Source organism: Piliocolobus tephrosceles, chromosome 5 (assembly GCF_002776525.5).
Source record: "Piliocolobus tephrosceles isolate RC106 chromosome 5, ASM277652v3, whole genome shotgun sequence".
NCBI classification, from domain to species: domain Eukaryota; kingdom Metazoa; phylum Chordata; class Mammalia; order Primates; family Cercopithecidae; genus Piliocolobus; species Piliocolobus tephrosceles.
Window position 1 is genome coordinate 1,186,822 of NC_045438.1, and position 21,262 is coordinate 1,208,083.

The 21,262-nt window shown below is 36.6% G+C and overlaps 1 protein-coding gene across 1 annotated transcript in view; it reads left to right on the forward strand.

Annotated features, from left to right (window-relative positions):
- The first annotated feature begins 337 nt into the window (after positions 1-337).
- The window catches only part of TBC1D32 (TBC1 domain family member 32), a 213,391-nt gene continuing 192,466 nt past the window's right edge, over positions 338-21,262 (forward strand). Inside the window, exons 1-4 of the mRNA XM_026456419.1 lie at positions 338-454; positions 631-786; positions 12,845-13,006; positions 17,451-17,628. Coding sequence (XP_026312204.1) covers positions 632-786; positions 12,845-13,006; positions 17,451-17,628 — 495 coding nt within the window. The 5' untranslated portion in view covers positions 338-454; position 631. The remainder of the gene's footprint in view (positions 455-630; positions 787-12,844; positions 13,007-17,450; positions 17,629-21,262) is intronic.

Here is a 21,262-nt window from a genome sequence, read left to right on the forward strand (position 1 = left end):
AGGTGCTTGGTAAGGAAAGTGTTTGGTGAGGCGTAGGAGCTTAGTAGGTGTTAGCCGTTAGAGGAAAACAACACTGCAACTTTTCAATACCATTTACTCTTCAATTGAGCCTTGTCAGGCTACTTTCAGTTTCACTTCTACTATCTTTCTTTTATTGATCACTTTCTCTTCGTACTCTCTTCTCTCCCACCTACAACGCGGCGGCGACGGAGAGCGGCTCACTCGAACATTTTCTGAGCGCCCCCAGGTCACCTGGTGCCACTCCCGCCCACCAAGGAAGCCACGTCAGCGAGCTGACGTCACGCGCACCGCTGACGTTCCGTCGTCGGTTCCTCCCATCAGATCATTCCCGATGTCTCTTTTGTTAGCCGGGAAAGCCTGAGGTCTGCTGGTACTGAAGGCTAGCAACTACGAGTAGCAGAGACGAGACCTCGCGGATCCCTGCTTCTCCAAAGTAAGGTGACTTGTTTTCCGAAATGACGCGCTGGCAGCTGAGGGCCCACCCAAGGCGCTAGCCGCGGTCTCCCTGGGAACGACGCCGCACGTAGCCGGGGCTGGGTAGTTGTGCGCGTGCGCAGTGCGCGAGTTTTGCTGGGACCTGTAATGAGAGTGGGCGTTTGATTCCAACAGGATGGCCAGTTTCTCCAGCGAGGACCAGGCAATGTTGCAGGCGATGCTGAGGCAGTTGTTCCAGAGCGTGAAGGAGAAAATCACGGGTGCCCCTTCCCTGGAGTGTGCCGAAGAGATTCTTTTACATCTGGAGGAAACTGATGAAAATTTTCACAAGTAAAATTGCTTTTGATATCTTAAGCCTACAAACCATTGATCCAGAGAAGGGTCAACAATGTTAATTTTTATTTATTGTTTTTAAAATAGTGCCCAACCTGGAGGTTTACTTTTTCTCTTATTTGCCAAAACGTCGAATTTATTTAACATTTATTCTTATTTCCTAAAGCTTCTTCCTCCTCTCTCTGTCTATATTTTTTGAGGGGGATTCTCTCTTTGTCGCCCAGGCTGGAGTGCCTCCCAAGTAGCTGGGACTGCAGGTGGCCGCCACCGCGCCTGGCTAGTTTTTGTATTTTTAGTAGAGACGGGGTTTCACCATATGGGCCAGGCTGGTCTCGAACTCCCGACCTCAAGTGATCCGCCCGTCTCGGCCTCCCAAAGTGCTGGGATTACAGGCCTGAGCCAGCGCGCTCGGCCCCCGCCTTGGCCACAACCACTGTATCCTAATAATCCATTACCCCGTGCCTCACCCGGGCAGCGCAGTAATACTAATTATAAATTATTCATCCTCCTTGAAAGCATACTTCCACGATTTCAGGGGATTCCTGTCACTATACAGTACTTAAAAGCGATGAGTTCCAACGATCTTTGTTCCTTTGCTGATATTTTCAGTGGCCACACGAATTACTCACCCTGAGCACTGCAGAAGGAACACCGAAGTGAGATCATTAGTTGCCTCTGGAATAGTTTCTGAAGTTTCTCTGGAGGGTAAAGCCACATAACTAAACGTCTGTGATACATGTCAGAATACAAGAGACAGGGAAGCGGGGACAGAGTGCTCTGCGTGTGGGAGCAGTAGGGAAAAGAGGTTTAATGAGAGAGGTGCCATTTGAGGTAGATCTTGAAGATCTTGAGAGACTTACGTTTTTCTTTTGGTTCATATAATTTCAGTTAAGTCTCTGAATGTACTAGTCTGCCTCCAGGTGCCTCCACTCATTATTATCACTAGTGTTTTTAACTCAGTGTTTGCATTTCATTTGGATCTGACAGAGATGACGTTGGAAATTTTTCTAGTTATACTACCTTTGCTGACTCTTGGTTACCCTGGGGTACCCTGAAGTTCTGCTTATCTGGAACTCCTATCAATATCATATATGTGCATCCGGGCATTTTTGAGTTCTTTAAAATTCTGTGTACAAGTTTGTGTTTACTTGCAGTTTTATAGGGGGAGTATTTACAGTTTTCACTACTTTCTCAATTTGAGTTTTAAAAAATGTGAAAGGAATCTTCATTAATATGGAGTTTCTAATTTCTTTGGTATTTCCGATTATACATACGGTTTCTTTTTCTTTTGTATTTCCATGATTTTCTTGTTTATTTTCTCATTAAATTCACTACTAATACCTGTTATTAGATGATAACGTTATTTATTTTGGAGCTACCAGAGACTAGCTTTTATTGGTTAGCTACAGATTTATTAAATAGTGGAGTACAGAAAAATTAGAACTTTTTCAAATATAGGTTGGGTGATTAAGGTTTTGTAAGCTCATATAATGATAATTTACCTCACACACATCCACATAAAGCATTATGTTTGGGATTTCGTTTCTGGTTTTTATTTCACATGGAATTGTTTAAATCATCTGTAAATTACTGAGTAGGTTTTTGCTAGGATCATATTCTGGGAATTTGGCCATTTCATCTAGATTTTCAAACTTATTTATAAAAAGGTTTTCATGAATATCCTGTCATCTTTTTAGTATTTCCAGTATCTGTAGTCATGTTCCCTTTTGTTTTTATTTGTATCTTCCCACTTTTGCTCTTCATCTGTTATGCTAGAAGTTTATTTTCTTAGCCTTTTCAATGGACCAACTTTTGAATTTTTCTCCTCCTGTTATATAGACACATGTTATTTTTTGTTTTATTAATTTCTGCTCTTTATTTTTTCTATGTAGGAAACCTTTAACCTTATGGTACTGAATACTAGCTCATTAATATGCAGCTCTTTTTCCTTTTTTATTAGAAGCATTTAAAGCTACACATTTGCCTATAATTATTGCTTTATCTGTATCAATTTAAAAATTTTTTCAAGTTAAAATTGGGTCATTGTAGTTCCTCTCAGAAGTCTAATGACTCTAGTAATACTGTATTACTCTTCAACAGCTCACTAGGTAGGTTAAATAAATGCTTTTTAAATGACATGCACAGTTAATAGTTACTATTAAAGAGATTTACTTGTGGCCTCCTAAGAAACAGTCCAGAGGGGCTCCAATTATAGCTAGTTTATAGTCTTAAAGGTAAGACTTGACTTAGAATCCTAAAAGTCATTTTTAATCTGAATAATAGGGTAAAATGTATAATGTCTTAGTTGCACTAGCCTGAGATCTGAGTCTTAGGAGGAGGGAATTCTTTTATGTGAGAAAGGAAAAGAGGAGGTGCTTAACTTTGGTGTCTCCACAGAATTTTCCAGTCTCAGAGTTGGAAGGGATCTTAAAAGGTCAGTTATTTCAGCTGCTTATATTTCCATTTCTCTTTCTTTCAGTGACCTAACTCTCCTTCAGCACTAATGTTCTAGAGTCACTTAGTTGTGTCTTCCTTTCCAAAGTGTTTATTTCAGAATTATTCCTTTTTCCACTTCTACTATTAGAACATTGATTCGCTAAATCCAAGTGATATTGGCCTGTAATTAGCAAGAAAAATAATCTAATTAAAAGACTTATAGGGGAGGCTGGGCATGGTGGCTCACGCCTGTAATCCCAGCACTTTGAGAGGCCAAGGCAGGTAAATCACTTGAGGTTAGGAGTTCAAGACCAGCCTGGCCAACATGGTGAAACCCTGTCTCTACTGAAAATACAAAAAAAAAAAAAAAAAAAAAAAAAATTAGCCGGACGTGGTGGTGGGCACTGGTAATCCCAGCTACTTGGGAGACTGAGGCAGGAGAATTGCTTGACCCCGGGAGGTGGAGGTTACAGTAAGCCGAGATCGTGCCACTGCACTCCAACCTGGGCAACAGAGGGAGAGAGACTCCGTCTCAAAAAAAAAAAAAAAAAAAAGACTCACGGGAAATCGTTGCTGGGCTGTTAACATTTTTATAAGAAGTTGGTTTTTAAGACAGTTGATGTAATTTCAGGTGGTATAATAAAGTGAGGGAAAATGTCATTTGGGGAGAAACTACAGCGTAAGCAGTACAGCCGTATCTAGGCATGTGTTTTATGGGACAGCTAAAATACTATCTCCGCTTTTCACAGGAACTTCTTTTTTTCTACAGTAAACTGTATACCCTCTAAAAGATCCAAGCTCTCCCGCTTTTCTCTAGGAATGGCAGCAAGGATTTGAGGCCTGGTGGGAGGAGAGAGAAAACAGTACGTTGTTTTCGTTATGTGTGTATGTGTTGTGTAAATTTTTACATGCAGACTGGCTCCCTATAAAGCAGCATTGCTTTTTCAACCTTTGCTGCACTGGAACCATCTGGGGGCTGTTTAGAAAAATACTGATGCTTAGTCCCTACCATAGATGAATCAAAATTTCCTGGGAGTTTTGGCAGAGGGAAGTGGTAGAGGCGAGGCCCTGGTGGTTTTAAAACAAAGCTTTCTATGTAAGTCTAATATGCAGTTAGAGTTGAGACCTCAGAATTAGAGTGTAGTTACTGGCATTTCAGTGAGAAATAGAGTGTTTTGTTGTTTTTTTTAAAAGTACCTACCAATTATAATGATTTTAACAGTCTAATGCAGAGACTCACCTTTATGGCCTTCTCACTTGGTTTGTTTTTGATACAGAGGGACTACAGTAATATTTATTGAATTGGGTATCATTCTTTGTTTTACAGAAGAATTCACCAGTGACTTTTTGATTAGGGAACTCTAGTATGTTTAAGTGGTAACTTCAAGAAAATATTTCCTCTGGGCTGGGCTCAGTGCCTTATGCCTGTAACCCCTGTACTTTGTGAAGTCCAGGTGGGCAGATCACTTAACACCAGGAGTTCAAGACCAGCTTGGACAACATGGCAAAACCCTGTCTCTACAAAAAATATGAAAATTAGTTGGGTGCAGTGGCATGTACCTGTAGTCCCAGCCTCTCAGAAGGCTGAGGTGGGACGATCTCTTGTGCCCAGAATGTCAACGCTGCTGTGAGCCTAGGTAACAGAGCGAGACCCTGTCACAAAATAAAACAAAATAAATAAAATAAAATAAGAAAGTATTCATTCTGTAAGGAGATTTACTTGTATGGAGAAAATTACCAAGAATTACGTGTGCTTCTATAATTAATGAATGCATTCCTTGTAACTGTTTATTATGAGCCAAAAGCTTATTTTTGACCTAAAAAGTTGTAGGAGATGTAAAATACTCGTTCTTTCTGTTATATGGTCTTATATACACTAGTGTGATTAAGTGTGATTATATACGCTAATGTGATATAAGATTGTCATATAATAAATTCTATGATTCTGAAATATAGCCTATTTTAAGAATTCCTCATGTCAACATTACAATTCATAACCACTAATAAAATACTTTAAAAAATTAGTGATAATTTTTTCCATATATGATTGAATATTTCTTGCCTTTTTATTTATTTATTTATTTTTTTGAGACGAAGTCTCACTCTTGACCCCAGGCTGGAGTGCAATGTCAAGATCTCAGCTCACTGCAACCTCCGCTTCGTGGGTTCAAGTGATTCTCTTGCCTCAGCCTCCCGAGTACCTGGGATTACAGGCATTTGCCACCACGCCCGGCTACTTTTTGTATTTTTAGTAGAGACGGGGTTTCACCATGTTGGCCAGGCTGGTCTTGAACTCCTGACCTCAGGTGATCCACCCACCTCGGCCTCCCAAAGTGCTGGGATTGCAGGTGTGAGCCACCGCTCCCGGCCTCTTGCCTTTTTAAATAGCTAAAAGGATGACTTTTTTGAAACAAACTTGTACCAATTAGATTTTTGAATGTCCTTATGTTGTAAGGGTAACCTCTGTACCTCTCCATATTTTTATATAATCATTATGAACATGTCAGAAGTTTATCACAGAAAAAAATATTGCGTTTTCTTGGGAAATATAGGTAAGAAATCTGGCAAAAAGAGAATGGAAAAAGTGAATGTTCTTTTACTCAACTTGGTAAAGTTTTTCAATGTAAATGTGAAGAATTTCAAATCATTGGTTACTGCTGATGAATGATCAGACACATTGCTGTGTATTTTAATTGAACTGCTTCTGAAATGTAGTGAGCTGCACTCCACATGTCTTTCTTTATTAACAAACAGTTGTCTTCTTAGGTTTTAATGTCCCTCTTTGAAGAATATTTTGTAAAAGATATTTTGCATTCATTTGGTAATAGTGGCATTGGTACCAAATTTTTATTTTTTTCTCATTAAATTACTTCTAAAGTAACAAGGTTAGTCAGATGTGTGCATAGTATATTTGGTGAGAAAAGTGTCAAAGTATATGAAAACACTATTTATATAAAAAACATTTTAATATTCAGATTATCATTACCATTAAGTAGTGGGCAATTGAAACTTAGGTCAAGTGTTTTGCCTAAGGTTGCAAAATTGGTCAGTGTAAACTTCAGAATTTAAACCGGAGGCAGACCTGCTTCATAGATTATTAAAAGAAGTATAAGAATTATAAACTTGTTTATTCATTGTACAGACTATATCTTTTAAAAAACTAGAAAAACCAGTTATTAGAAAAATTTTAAATGAATAATGAATACTGATGGACTTTAATTAAAATAGAAATAAGTGGAAGTTGTATTTATTGTAACCCATGTCAGTCAAAGCTGTATTATTCCTATTATTATCTTGATATTTTAAGCACAATTGGAACATGTGAAATCTGAAAATGTTAACAGCTTGCTTAAAGATCTGAAAGGATAGGACCTAAATTGTAACAAAATTGATTTAAATTAGACCTAGTAAGAATATTTTAAAATAACTTGTTAAGCATGATACAGATTTTTCAGAGAGCTTTTGTATTTCTTGAATAGAAATTTTAAACATATAGGACATTCACTAGTGGTTAGAATTTTGTCATTCTTGGGGAGAGAGGGTATTGAAAGGCCGGATTAGCATCCTGCAAGCCATATTTGGTCTGTGGACATGTTTGCTTTGACTACTTTAAAAAAAAAAAAAAAAGAAAAACACCATTTAAAAATTGAGAGATAATGCTTAAAAGTCAGTTTTCTGGCTTTTCTTAAAATGTTAAAAGGTTAACACCAGGCTCATATTTCTTAAAGACACGTTGCTGGAACTATGTAGAAGCTTTGCCTTTAGTTGGGGCATGTCTTCACCACAACCTCTATCCATTCTCTCTCATACATGGCTTGCTTTCCTTTACCAGACTGCCCTCTGTAGCATCTGAGTTTGCACTCCCTGGGATAAGCATAAGGGCCTTTTGAAAGTCTTCTTGAGGCATCCAGGGCTTTTATACAAAATAACTAGAATATATTATATCTCCAAATTATTTTCTAAAAATGATGCAATGGGAACATTTGATTAAAAAATCGGTAGTACTATCAATCTTTGGGATTAGATATAGATTTCATAAGAGCTAGTCCATAGCACCAATACTATCAGGATTACAATGTGGGAAACACAGTACTTAATTTTGTAGACCCGTATTTTTCCCTGCTCCATTGCAACAATAATTTTCTTTTTTTAGATTCAGGGGATTCATGCCTAGGTTTCTTACATGGGTATATTGCGTGATGCTGAGGTTTGGGCTTCTACTGATCATGTCGCCTAAATAGTGAACGTAGTATTTTGATAGGTAGTTTTTTTTAACTCTTGCTCCCTCCCTGTCTCCCATCTTTTGGAGTCCTGGTGTCTGTTTTTCCCATCGTTGCAACAATATTTTCTATCTTGGGGCACCATTATAGAACAGCAGCTTCATTTAGTATTTTATGGGGTACTGCCATGAATTCCGATGGTAAAAGAAATAACATAAAATTAATTGTTGGATTAGAATTTAAAGTCTTGAAGTACTCTTACCTAAAGAGTAGAAGGCCCACTTGAAGAAATGACTCTGTTCATTCATTTGGGATTGGAGGCTCTCAAAGTTTCTCAATGGTCCCAGAGTCAGTAGAATACCCTTAGCTATGGGCAGCCTGGCAGTCCTTTCATGATAAAGGGCATTGCCAACCCTAGGGATTTTTTTTTTTTTTTTTCCCCTAGAAGTTTCTTTTGAAAAGAGCAGTAACCTCTTAAGACAAGATTTAACCTTGGGGTCCTTGGGTTCATTTAATTTAGAACTTGGACGAAAACCTGGAAGCATTTCAAATGAGTCTTCTGGAGATATTACTGTGGTCATAGGTAAAAATTATGTCACTAGAAAAAAGCATGAGGTTATTCAAATTTCCACAGAGTAGATTTAAACGTTTTCCAGGATATTTGCTATTTAAAGCTGTTGCTAAATGGTGGAGATTTTTAAAAAGTAAATTTTATTTTTGAAATGACAAATAATAATTGAATGTATTTATGGAGTACACAGTGATGTTTCCGTACAGATCAAGGTAATTAGCATATTCATCATCTCAGACATTTATAATTTCTTTCAATTCGGTATCTTCCTTTTAGGTATTTGAAACTATATAATGTTTTATTGTTACTGTGGTCATCCTACCGAAGAATAGAACACTAGAACTTATTCCTCCTATTTAGTTGTATCCCTTCCTTCTCTACAGGGATTTTTTTCATGTGCCTTTTATTTTAGAATTGTGTTTTTTTTTAGCTTTATTGGCTACATTTTGTTAATGCGCTTGTGTTAACTTTCCTTACGGCCTCAATTACAGATATATCCTTTGTGTTGCTTACAGATTGGGCTTTATAACAAATCATACTGAAGAGTTACACTTCTCATTGTGGTTTTGATTTGCATTTCTCTAATGACCAGTGATGATGAGATTTTTTTCATTTGTTTCTTGGCTGCGTAAATGTCTTCTTTTGAGAAGTGTCTGTTCATATGCTTCATCCACTTTTTGATGGAGTTGTTTGTTTTTTTTCTTGTAAATTTAAGTTCTTTGGAGATTCAGAATATTAGCCCTTAGTCAGATGAATAGATTGCAAAAGTTTTCTCCCATTCTGTAGGTTGCCTGTTCACTCTGGTGATAGTTTCTTTTGCTGTGCAGAAGCTCTTTACTTTAATTAGATCCCATTTCTCAAGTTTGACTTTTGTTGCCATTGCTTTTGGTGTTTTAGTCATGGAGTCTTTGCCCATGCCTATGTCCTGAATGGTATTGCCTAGGTTTTCTTCTAGGGTTTTTATGGTTTAAGTCTTACGTTTAAGTCTTTATTTCATCTTGAGTTAATTTTTGTATAAGGCGTAAGGAAGGGATCCGGTTTCAGCTTTCTGCATGTGGCTAGCCAGTTTTCCCAACACCATTTATTGAATAGGGGATCCTTTCTTCATTGCTTGTTTTTGTCAGGTTTGTCAAAGATCAGATGGTTGTACATGTGTGGCACTATTTCTGAGGCCTCTATTCTGTTCCATTGGTCTATATATCTGTTTTGGTACCAGCACTATGCTGTTTTGGTTAGTCTTGTAGTATAGTTTGAAGTCAGATAACATGATGCCTCCAGCTTTGTTCTTTTTGGAAAGCAGTGATACTTTTATGCAATTGAAATATCAGATGTTCTGATACTTGATTCACTGGGTTCGTGGTTGTGGACGCATGGTTGTGGTGGAGAACAAAGAGCTTTTTTTTTTTTTGAGACAGAGTCTTGCTTTGTCACCCAGGCTGGAGTGCAATGGCATAATCTTGGCTCACTGCGACCTCCACCTCCTGGGCTCAAGCAATTCTCCTGCTTCAGCCTCCCAAGTAGCTGGGATTATAGGCACGTGCCACCACGCCCAGCTAATTTTTTTGTATTTTTAGTAGAGACGGGGTTTCACCATGTTGCCCAGGCTGGTCTTGAACTCCTGACCTCAGGTGATCCACCTGCCTTGGCCTCCCAGAGTACTGGGATTACAGGTGTGAGCCACTGCGCCTGACCCAAAAGAGCTTTTTTTTGACTTACCTCATCATGCACATCTGCCAACTCTGTCTCAGAGCCAGCTGTGTGTAGAAGCAGTATGGGCATTGTCAGGTATTACAAAATTGAGGACATGTTTAAAGGGTTCTCTTGAAATCTTAATCTTTGAATTTTTTTTCTTACCAGTGTGATTTCACTGTTTTATATGGAATGTGCAAAGATTTGGTTTGTAATTAGACATACACAAATTAAATAATGAGTAAATATTTAGTATAGATAGGAAGTTTCCATGTATATGGGAAGATCTTCAGATAATATAAGTCAATGATGAATTACCAAAAGAAGCGCAGACTATTTAGATGATGATTAGAGGCTGTTTTCTATGATATATGATTCAGTAAGCTTTGGGTTTTGTTTTTCTCGGATTGCATTTCTGAAAATTAATATTTGCTATTCCAATCTAATGTTATAAGACATTGGATTTACAAAATAGCTTCATCTTCCTCTTCTGCTATTCTTAATACTTATTCCCTTAACGCATAGGATTTACTATCTAAACATCAAATATAAATATTGAACATTTTAAAGGAAATTCAATCAATAATTAAAATAGTTAAGTAAATTATACTTTTAAATTTAATATGCTAGCTATAATTTTGGGAGAATAAAATTTAATTTTTCTTGCAAAATGAAATTGAAATAATATACAAATTGGTAAAGATATGAGTATTACATTTATTTATTTCCCTTTTCACTCAATTTGCAACTACAAAATATCTTATAACACTTCTGATATTTTTATGTCGTTGGGACTCTGGGATTATGGTATTAACATGGGCTTTGGAGTAAAGTGAATGAATTAGTAGCTTATGAATTTAACAAGGTTTTTTCATGTTTTGAATATGTGTCCTCATCTGTTTACCTATCATATGGTAAGTAAAATAATATTAATGAAGTGCTTAGCACAGAGTTTAGCATGGTAGTCACTTACAAGTTAGTTTGTCACCTTTTTTTTTGAGATGGAGTCTCGCTCTGTCACCAAGCTGGCGTGCAGTGGTGCAATCGTGGCTCACTGCAACCTCTGCCTCCTGGGTTCGAGTGATTCTCCTGCCTCTGCCTCCCGAGTAACTGGGACTACAGGCACATGCCACCACGCCCGGCTAGTTTTTGTATTTTTAGTAGAGATGGGGTTTCACCATTTGGCCAAGATGGTTTCGATCCCCTGACCTCATGATTCGCTCACCTTGGCCTCCCAAAATGCTGGGATCATAGGCATGAGTCACTGCGCCTGACCAGTTTATCACTTTCTTATATGAAGATCAACATAGTTGGAGGTTTGTTGGGAATTTTGAATGTAGCATTGTTTAAGTAGAGATACTCTTATAAAGAGATTTGATTGATGAGGTATTTAAAGTCCAGGCCAAGGAAGCAGTATTTGAGCATGAAACATAATAAGCAGCCAATTGTTTTAAATTCAGCAAATATTTATTGAGGCATTATGTGCATCCTTGACATGGTATGAGGTATTGGTATGAGTAAAATGGCTCTGGCTCTGACTGAAATAATAAAATAAGTTCTTTTGGAAGGCTAATATGTCTACAGTGTTTGGGATGAATATGAGAGGGAAGAAAATATGAAAGAAGAGAGAGGGAAGTGAGAAGTCAAACAAGAAGGCTGCTGCAGTAATCTCTGTTTGAAGTGATACGGCTTTGTACTGATTGGTAGAGAAAAAAGGGAGGCAGTGATGAAAGCCAGGGATGTACAGGAACATTAACACATGTTGGTGCCTGATTGAGTGGATGGGCGAGGGGTGCAGAAGATGCAGACATTAAAGAGCATTCCATGTTGTCAAGTCTGGGAGTCTTGAAAAATAATGCTGTTAGTGCCAAAAATATGGTGGGTAGTTGGAAAGAGGAGAGTGCTTTTTGCTGTACACTTTCTTTTTTTTCTTCCTTTCATTCCTCTTCTCTTTTTCTTATAGGGGAGTTACAGGAAGGATAAGAGGCCATATATGGGGGGGGGTAATTATTGTATAATGTCATCAGAAATTTGTTAATAGACATTAAATGAACAAGGTATTAACAACTAAAACAAACATTTAGAAAAGATAAGTAAATTCAAATTCACAGCCACTGATGTAGAAAATGAAGAGATAAACCTTTCCCCAATGCTATATTTCAATCTAACAAGTATTTATAAAGTGTCTACTATGTACAATATATTGCAGATGATAAACAAGTGGATTTGTTCTGTTGTCAAGTCTATAAACAATGTAGAAATCTGAGTGTAGAGGTGGTCAGGAACGAAGCAGGGGATAAAGCAGGTCATATAACTGCATCTAAGAAAATGTTTTGCATGCTAATAGAGAAGGACAGAGTACTTTTGGGTCTTAGGTGAGAAAGGATATCAGCTGTTGAGAAACGAGGAAAGCTTTTATCAGAAGGTAGCATTTTAGGCTGTAGAAGATAACGTATAGGAGTGGTGGTAAAACACTCTTAAGTGGGTGAAATAATGTTTTCAAAGGTATTGGGAATAAACATCACATGGAGAGTTGGGCATGTGTAAGGTAGTAATGGAACATAGATCTGGTAGGATAAATTGGAATCTATGAGGTCTTTAAATACCAGTGGCAAAGTGGGTCTTGAATTTAATAATAGTGATAATCTTAGTAACATAAGAACTGTTTAGGTGGAAGTTACATCAGTTACTACTTTCAAAATGTACACAAAACTCTTGTGATGATGGAAGTTAACTTTTTCCAATTTCTTATTTCATGATTACTATATTCTAGATGATTTTCCTCATCAGCCTGAATAACTGAAAATCCTTAACAACTGCTTTTCATACTCTTCACTGTCACATGTTAAAGATAGGAGCATAAAAAAGAAATGTGAAGAGTCTTCTAACTGCTAAAGTTTGGGCTGCTTCTGAAATTTGCTTTTTCCTACTGTGGTAATCTTTAAATGATGATTTTTGCCAAGTGTCTCAGAAAAATATAGCCAAAAATTTGTAGATTAGCTTGATGATTTGTGATGAATGACCAATTTAATCCTCATTTAAGGTATGAAATCTTAATATGTTACCTTTCTGTGTTGATTTTTTTTTCTGAATATGCTTATGATATTTACTGCATTTAATTTCTAAATATTTGTTTCAGCTATGAATTTGTGAAATACCTCAGACAGCATATAGGCAACACTTTGGGTTCTATGATTGAAGAAGAAATGGAAAAATGCACATCTGATCAGAATCAGGGTGAAGAATGCGGCTATGATACAGTTGTACAGCAGGTCACTAAAAGAACTCAGGAATCTAAAGAGTGAGTATGAGGGGAGGGGTCGGGGGGAGGGATAGCATTAGGAGATATACCTAATGTAAATGACGAGTTGATGGGTGCAGCACACCAACATGGCACATGTGTACATATGTAACAGACCTGCAGGTTGTGCACATGTACCCTGGAACTTAAAGTATAATTAAAAAAGAAAAAAAGGGTGAGTATGGCCATAATAATATTTTCAAATAACATTTTCTTCAATGAGACTTCTTGACAGCACCCTGATCTCTGTCGCTCACAGTCTGTTTCTCTCGTAGCAGCCAGAATGATTCTTTAAAACAGTGAGTCAGATCACGACACCCTTTCACCCAGACTCTCCAAAGGCTTCCCATCTCCTTTTGAGTAAAACCCAGAATTCTTTTTGTAGCCAAGCCAACGAGGCCTACCACGGGCCTTCTGCTCCCTCCCCTACCCCACTTCTTACCATTTCCCCCCCATACTGTGGTCTTGCCTGCTCTGTCACAAAAAACCAAGTAAGTCCTTTCCCGAGGGATCCGCACTCATGTTGCTCCTGTTACCTGGAACGCCCTTTTCCCAAATATTTGCATAACTTGCTCCTTCACTTTTTTTGGGGTCTAGGTTAATTGATGTAAACAGCACTTAAGTTCCTACAGCCTATTTCTGGTCAAAGAAACATCACCAAACTTCTAAATAAAGATGAAAACGCTTGTAATATTAAACACTAAAATAAGTGTGAGCTATACATGCATTTAAGAAACATTAATAAGGGCAGGATAATTATTTAACTGGAATAATTATTCCACTTCAGAGTTGCTGGTAGCCTATCCTGCCTGGCATCTCAGGGTACAAGGTGGGGACCAGCCCTCGGCAGGATGCCATCATCAATTTTGTTTTGCTCATCAATGTTTTAATGAAAAGATGTTGAATTACATGATGTCATTTGAAAACCTGCTGTGGCTCGTATTTCCAGTATCAGAGATGTTTGAATGTATACCTGAGCTTATATTACTGACTGTATTTTATTTTATTTTTTATTTATTTTTTTATTTTTTGAGGCGGAGTCTCGCTCTGTCACCCGGAGTGGAGTGCAGTGACCAGATCTCAGCTTACTGCAAGCTCCGCCTCCCGGGTTTACGCCATTCTCCTGCCTCAGCCTCCGGAGTAGCTGGGACTACAGGCGCCCACCACCTCTCCCGGCTAGTTTTTGTATTTTTAGTAGAGACAGGGTTTCACGGTGTTAGCCAGGATGAGTCTCGATCTCCTGACCTCGTGATCCACCTGTCTCGGCCTCCCAAAGTGCTGGGATTACAGGCTTGAGCCACCGCGCCCGGCCACTGACTGTATTTTAAAGTATTAAATCTAATATACTTTTAATTAGTTAAACTGTAAAAAAATTATTTTGGACAAAAGCTCTTCCTCTTTGGGACAACTGATTGTATTATTTAAATTAATATGTTAGTAATTGACAAAGTGACATCATACAGCTATTTCAGTAAATTTAGCAAGTTTGATGCACTAATCTATATCAAGCGTGAGTTATAAAGGCTAAGATTTCTTATTTCTTGATTTGGGGAAAACAAAAAATAGAATCACCTTTATCTTTGGATAATATTATAATTCCTAGTAAGTCTGTTTCTAGCAGTATCATTAAACAATTCTAGAAGGAATACTAAAATACTTTATTAGTCAGCTAATGAAAGTATTTTCATGGTAAGAGCAGAATTTTATGTAGTACTGCTAGGAAATTACTTTTTATCTCTATTTAAGCTATTTGATTTTCCTGTGTTTTAGTTCATCCATTTGTTAAAATTAATACGGTAATAATTACCTCACAAAGATTTTAAATGACTAAGTAAATGTTTATTTTCCACTTTATGAACCATGGATGAAAGATTTTACATTGTGCAACCTTTTTTTTTTTTCAGTTTTTTTTTTTTTTTTGGTGATTCTTCAGAAATCACTTAGGGCTAATGTAGCAACACTACATCTGTGGACAGCATTACAGTTATTATAAAGTATTTTTGTAATTAAACATTTTGAGATTTATTTTTTAAACAGATGTTTGCACACAGAATAATTCATTTATAGGATCTATATAATATACAATATTCCTCATATAATGAGTGGAAGTACTGTAGAATTTCATTGTTAATTGATGTGGTTTTTATTCACTGTTTCTTAGAGCTTTTTCTTTCTGTAGTCTTTAAAACTTGCAAAGCATGAAAGAATCTACTCAATGGTGTTTATATTCTATTTTATATCTGTTTTTTCTTAGTCTTTTCAAAACTGCAGTGGCTGCTATTGAGTTTTAGTTCATTTAACTCTTGATATTGATGATATGACACTATTTTTTAATTTACTTTTTAGAATTATTAGCTACTGCCTGTGGCCATTTTTTTAGTATTTCTTACAGCATAATTTATGCTGGTCTTTTCTAAAAGATCTGTTGGAAACATTTATTTTAAAAGCAAAACTTATAGATTTTCTATGGATTTTAAGTACCATTATCCTTATCCTGTATGTCATTAAGATGTACTTTTATACTTCTTTATTAAATCACCAGATTATAAGTTTTAAGGAGATAGGGACTTTATGTTGTTCACATGGCCTTACCTGCTATAAAGGAGGTTGGGGAGTATAGTATAGTCCTGTGCCCAGCTGGAATTCAATCACTGTGGAAGGAGAGAACAGCTTTTGATGGATGTGTATTGATTGCTGCCAGGATACTGTATTGTTTCCGTTTGTTGCTGCCCAGAATCAATCTGTAGAGGCAGAAGCTGGATCGCTGGGCTCAGTTATCGTTAAATATACTTTGCAAATTAGTGTGTGTGTCTCAGACTTCTGTTTGCTCTTTATGTCCCTTTATATCAAACTGGGATATTCTCTGGACTCTTTGTTACCTCTATTGAGTTATCTTCTGTATGTTTCTCCCCCTAGCGGTTCCTAATTTATTTCCGTCTGCTTTCAGTATTTTTGTGTTTTCTCATAATTTCTGGTACTTAAAGAAATATGTTAAATACACGTATTTTAAAACTTATAGTTCTATATGATATACATATTAAAAATTATATTTAAATATATTAACATAGTTTAAATTATGTAGAAATTATATCTATTTAACAAGAAAAATTTAAAATGTATTTTATACTTTTTATATAGAATCTCAGTCTATGATTTCTATTCAAATTCCCCAGCAGGTTTGGTTTCTCTTATGAGAGATAAAGTACCTTTTCTTCTTTTGATTTATGGAGTTACAATGACCCATTATCCAGAATTATACAGAAAAGGACATTTCTGTGCATAGTTTCCTAGTGTATTTTCATTATTTTAATGACAATAAATACATGTATATATGTATATATACACACACACTATACATGTATTTATTATCATTTCGGACATATATGTGTATATGTGTATATACACACATGCATATATTTATTTCTGGCTATAGACATATGAAATAGGTTAGCTAGATTGTATTTTTAGTCACATTTTATAGTTGAGGAAATTGAAACTTATTCATGATGACAAAGCTGGCCGGTAAAATAGTCAGGATCCCCATTCATGTTTTCTAATTTCAAATTTTATAATTTATTCACTATTTTTATTTACATCATTGTGCCTTTTTTGTTTTAAATAAGGAAATTTCAGTGGTTCAGGTCCCATATGCTTCATTTATAAAATAAAGAGCTCGACTATATTTATGGTTCTTTCTAGCTCTAAAATTCTATTCTTAGTGCTTTTGAGGATTTCAGTTTTGTATTCATAGGGATGCTTGAGAGTTTGAACTTACAAAGTGGAGAAATTTGATACCAGTTCTTTTTGAGCTTTTTAGACCAACCAGAAGAGATTTTAAATATTATCCAATTCACACTCTTAATAATTTCAGGAATCTTTTTCCTAACATCCTGAGAGTGGGTTTCCCAGCTTCTGTTTGAAAGGACACATTGATAGCTTAACTCTTACATAGGTCTTGGGAACATACAAGAGCTCTCAGTTGTGTCTATGGGTGTCTATCAAGTATGGACAAGGGAGAAGAGAAGGAAAGAAAATAGAGGATGGGAGGGGTGGAGAAAGAGATAGGTATAAGACCAGACGATGAAGGTAAGGTAGCCTGGGTTTTGGTGGTATAATATTAATAGTTGACTTTTTTGCTAGCAATTGGAATCCATGCTGTTGAAACCTCTTACCTTAGGTTCTTTTAATTTTACTACCTTGGTCCATGTAACCATGAAAAAACCCAGGAAATAACATACTTTTTGAATTCCCTATTAATTTTTATTGCTGTTTTGTGAATTCTGTTCTACCACTACTTCTTTAAGAAAAATTGAGTTTGATTTTTCTCTTTAGCATTGTGTTCTTAAAGGGACTTCCCTTTTTATAGAAAAATAGATAATTTAACTAGTTGACTGTTTTAATTTCTGATTGCATTTCTCTTATTAAGACTACCTTGAATTTAAAGGTACAAGGAAATGATGCATTACCTGAAGAACATTATGATAGCTGTGGTTGAGTCTATGATTAACAAGTTTGAAGAAGATGAGACACGAAATCAAGAGAGGCAGAAAAAAATCCAAAAGGAGAAAAGCCGTAGTTACTGCACAGACAATTGCTCTGATAGTGATTCGTCGTTCAATCAGGTGTGTGGTTTTGTTTTGCATTTATGTCTTGAAATGGTGTTTAATAATAGCTTCAATAAATTATTTCTTAGCCATATTTTTCCTGCCTTCTTAAGATTCAGAAGAAAAATAAACAATAAAATTAAATAACCTAATATTAAATATTTAGTCCACGAAATAACATCTTATAGAATTATGTTCAGTGAGTAGCTACATTATATCTGAGATAATTCTTGGTGAGATGAGGAAATTAATGTATGTTGGAATTAAAAAAAATAGCGTGTTGAACCAAATCTGCTTAAGCTCTAGTTGAAACATCTTATTCCCAGTTAATCTGCATTAAAATTTAACTAAATTAGAGATTACGTGTCGTGATAAAACATTTGGAGGTGAAGGTTGTGAATTGTTAGTTTTAAAACATTAAGCTTTTTTTTAATGTCAAGAGATTTGAGGTCTTACATTTTCTACTACCACGTTGTAGGAACCCTTGTCATTTGGCTGCAGCAAAGTTAAGAGAAAGATGGGGCCAGTGGCTAGATTAGCCGTAATAGAAGACAAGGAAAACTAGCTGGACTAGAGCCTATGCATGTGCCATGGACTTGTACACAGAGATGACCAGGCCAAAAGAAGCCTGTCTGACCTTAGTGTCGATCTCACCTGGTATTTTTAGTCAAACATTTTTCACCTAATAAGCTATACCACAGGGACATAACTATAAAATAGATCCTAACCATATACCAAGAAGGGGTTTGAGGAGTTTGGGTGAAAACATGAACAAATATGTATATTGGTCAAGTTGGGACTGCATGATTGAAGGAAAAAAGGTTTTGGAAATATTGGAAGCATAACTTAAAGGTTATGCTTTGTGCGTTGCCACCTGTGCGTTGCCACCATTGCATCATTTAGCAGGAGAGATGATGCTGAGTAGTGAACTTTTCAAGTCAAATTGATTACCTGATGTGATGGAGGACAAGACAAAGATTGTGAATTTTCTTCATGTTGTAACCCTTAATCATTTCTTGTTGAGGAACTGTGTGCAAAAAGGTGGGGTATAGAGATTTTAGTTTAATGCTGTCAGATGACTTGTTTAGTAAGTTTATTGAGCTGCTTCTTCAAATCAAGGACTTTCTGGACTTAAAAGGCACAAAAAACGCAATTTTATGACTCTGGGGGCTCACAAGATTATATGCTCTTACTTGCTGAACCACCTGAATACATTGAAATTGAAACATAAGAAAAAAGATGGAGCATTTGTTCTAAGAAGAACAGGTATTCAGATCTAAATAGGACCGATTTCGTAGCTGGCAGTTAAGACCTTGCCAAATCCCAAATGCTGAATTATTTCCAGTCATTAAAATGATAGATTTTTGAAACATGCAAAGCTTTGGTAGAAATGGGGTTATAGTTTTTGAAGATGTTCTTTTTTTTTTTTTTAATCTTGTTTTGTTTCAGTTCTTGAGGAGGGATCATGCTTTAAGTTTCCCTGGATTTCTTTGGGAGGTCCACAGGGTATATATAAGTTTTCACGTGTCTACCCTATAAATACGACTTTGTTTTAGAAGGCACTAATTGAGTTGAAAGCGAACTCTGCCCATCAAGAAGGCATGGTGTCCCTGGACTTTTGGGAAGAAGCCTAAGAGTGCCAGAACTGTCCTGAAAGCCCTTTCAGTATGTCCAGGTTCTAAGAGATATTGGGTATAGTTTTGCTTATAGTGAAATGAGACTCTCTTTCATATAGCTGACCAAAGAGAAGCTGAATATATTCAGAATTGAAAATATCTCTAAAAATATATTAGTCATTCATTCCATTAAATATTGACAATCTTATTCATGCCTTCAAAATTGTTGTTTCTTGCTGTGGAGTGAAAAAAAAGATCTGAATTTTCCTATGAATAACATTGTAAACAATGCTGATGTTAACTGTTTTGATATTAGTGAAATACTTGTGTTTCGTGAATAGAATGGGCTTTAATTCATTGTTATTACTTAAAAAATTGCAGCCTGATTATATTTGGAGTTTTGACCCATTACTGAAAACCAGGAGACTGTTAGTGTAAGTGTGAGGATATTAAAGAACAAAGGGGAGATAGCAGTTGTTACCATAGTTGCAAGCATTGCCATGAAAATATTTGGTATTGTGGTTAAACCTGGAACAAGTCTCTGCAAGATAATGCTAGAAAGATAGAAATAATAATACCAGCTCTAATAATAATACCTGCCGTATACTGGTCCCTGTACTTAGCTTTATATTCACTATAGATATTATTAGTCCATTCTACAGAAAAAAGCGAGGCTTATAATAATAGTTAAATAATTTCCCCAAACTTGAATAGCTAGTGAAGGGGGAACTTTGAGTTTAAAACTGGCCTCTCTCCCTGCAAAGTCGGTTCTTTTTATTCTTTTCCCAGCTACCTGGAGACTGCTTGGGTGTAAGTTATGGTTCCACCACTTACTGGCTGTGTGGCCTTGGACAAATTTCTTAACTTCTTTGTGCTGTAGTGTTTCCCATTTGTAAATGGGGATGAAAATACTACTTACTGTATAGGGTTGTTGAGAAGATTAACTGAGTTAATGTGTGTCTTGTGTTAGAGCAGGGCTTGGCACACAGACACTGCTTTATACAGGTTAGCTTTTATTGGTGACATCTCTTAAAGGGAATGCTGAAATGGACACAATTCAGAGACACACTCAAATATAAAAATTTCTCAGCTGTGGTCCTATATGATTTCAAACTGATCATCTCTGGGCCATTTCTAACTGCTTGGGAAATTAGAGGATTACCTCTGATATACATTAAGCTTTCAGAATTCCTATCCTTTCCTCTTGCAGTTTTTCTTTCTTTCTCTTCCTCCGTAGTAATTAGTATAGTACAGCACAGGCATTGTGCTGTTTTATAGCGTGAAGCTACTTTATAACCTTCCAAGGGAACTTCACCCCAGGGTGTGTAGCTTTATGCAGAAGGTGAGTTTAGGATAATAGTCACCTATTACTCTTGCCTGACACAAACATGTTTAAAGTATTCACTCTGCCTTTGTTTTCCAAGCAACTTCTCTTTGAAAGCCATCCTTTGGTACCTGTCATACATAGAATAATGGTCCTCTCAAAGATGTCCATGTTCTAATCCCTGGAACTTGTGAACATGTCACATGACATGACAAAAGGGACTCTGCTGATGTGATTAAGTTAAGAACCTTCAGATTGTAGGATGATCCTGAGTTATCCAGGCGGGACCCCTCTCATCACAAGGGTCTGTGTAAGAGAAACCCAAGAGGATCAGAGTCAGAGTAGGCGCTGTTAAGACTGACAGAGGTTGTAGTGATGTGATAGCTGCTTTTGAAGATGAAGGTAGGCCATAAGCCAAGGAATGAGGGTGGCCTCTAGAAGCTGGAAAAGGCAAAGGAACAGATTCTCTCTTTCCTGGGAACAACCTGAGCTCTATGTTGCTAAGCTTTGGATTCTTCCAGTAAGAATTTTCTTGAGTAGGTTTTTTTCATTATTGGGTACATGGCCTTTCTCCTGTCATTCAGAGTATGTCCTTTCAATTATCCTAATTTATTTTATGCTATTCAAATCTTAATCAGAATATCTTGCATTCAGCAACTGTTTTCTGGCCTCTACTAAAATCTTCAAAGCTCTACAGTGCTCTTTTTGGTGA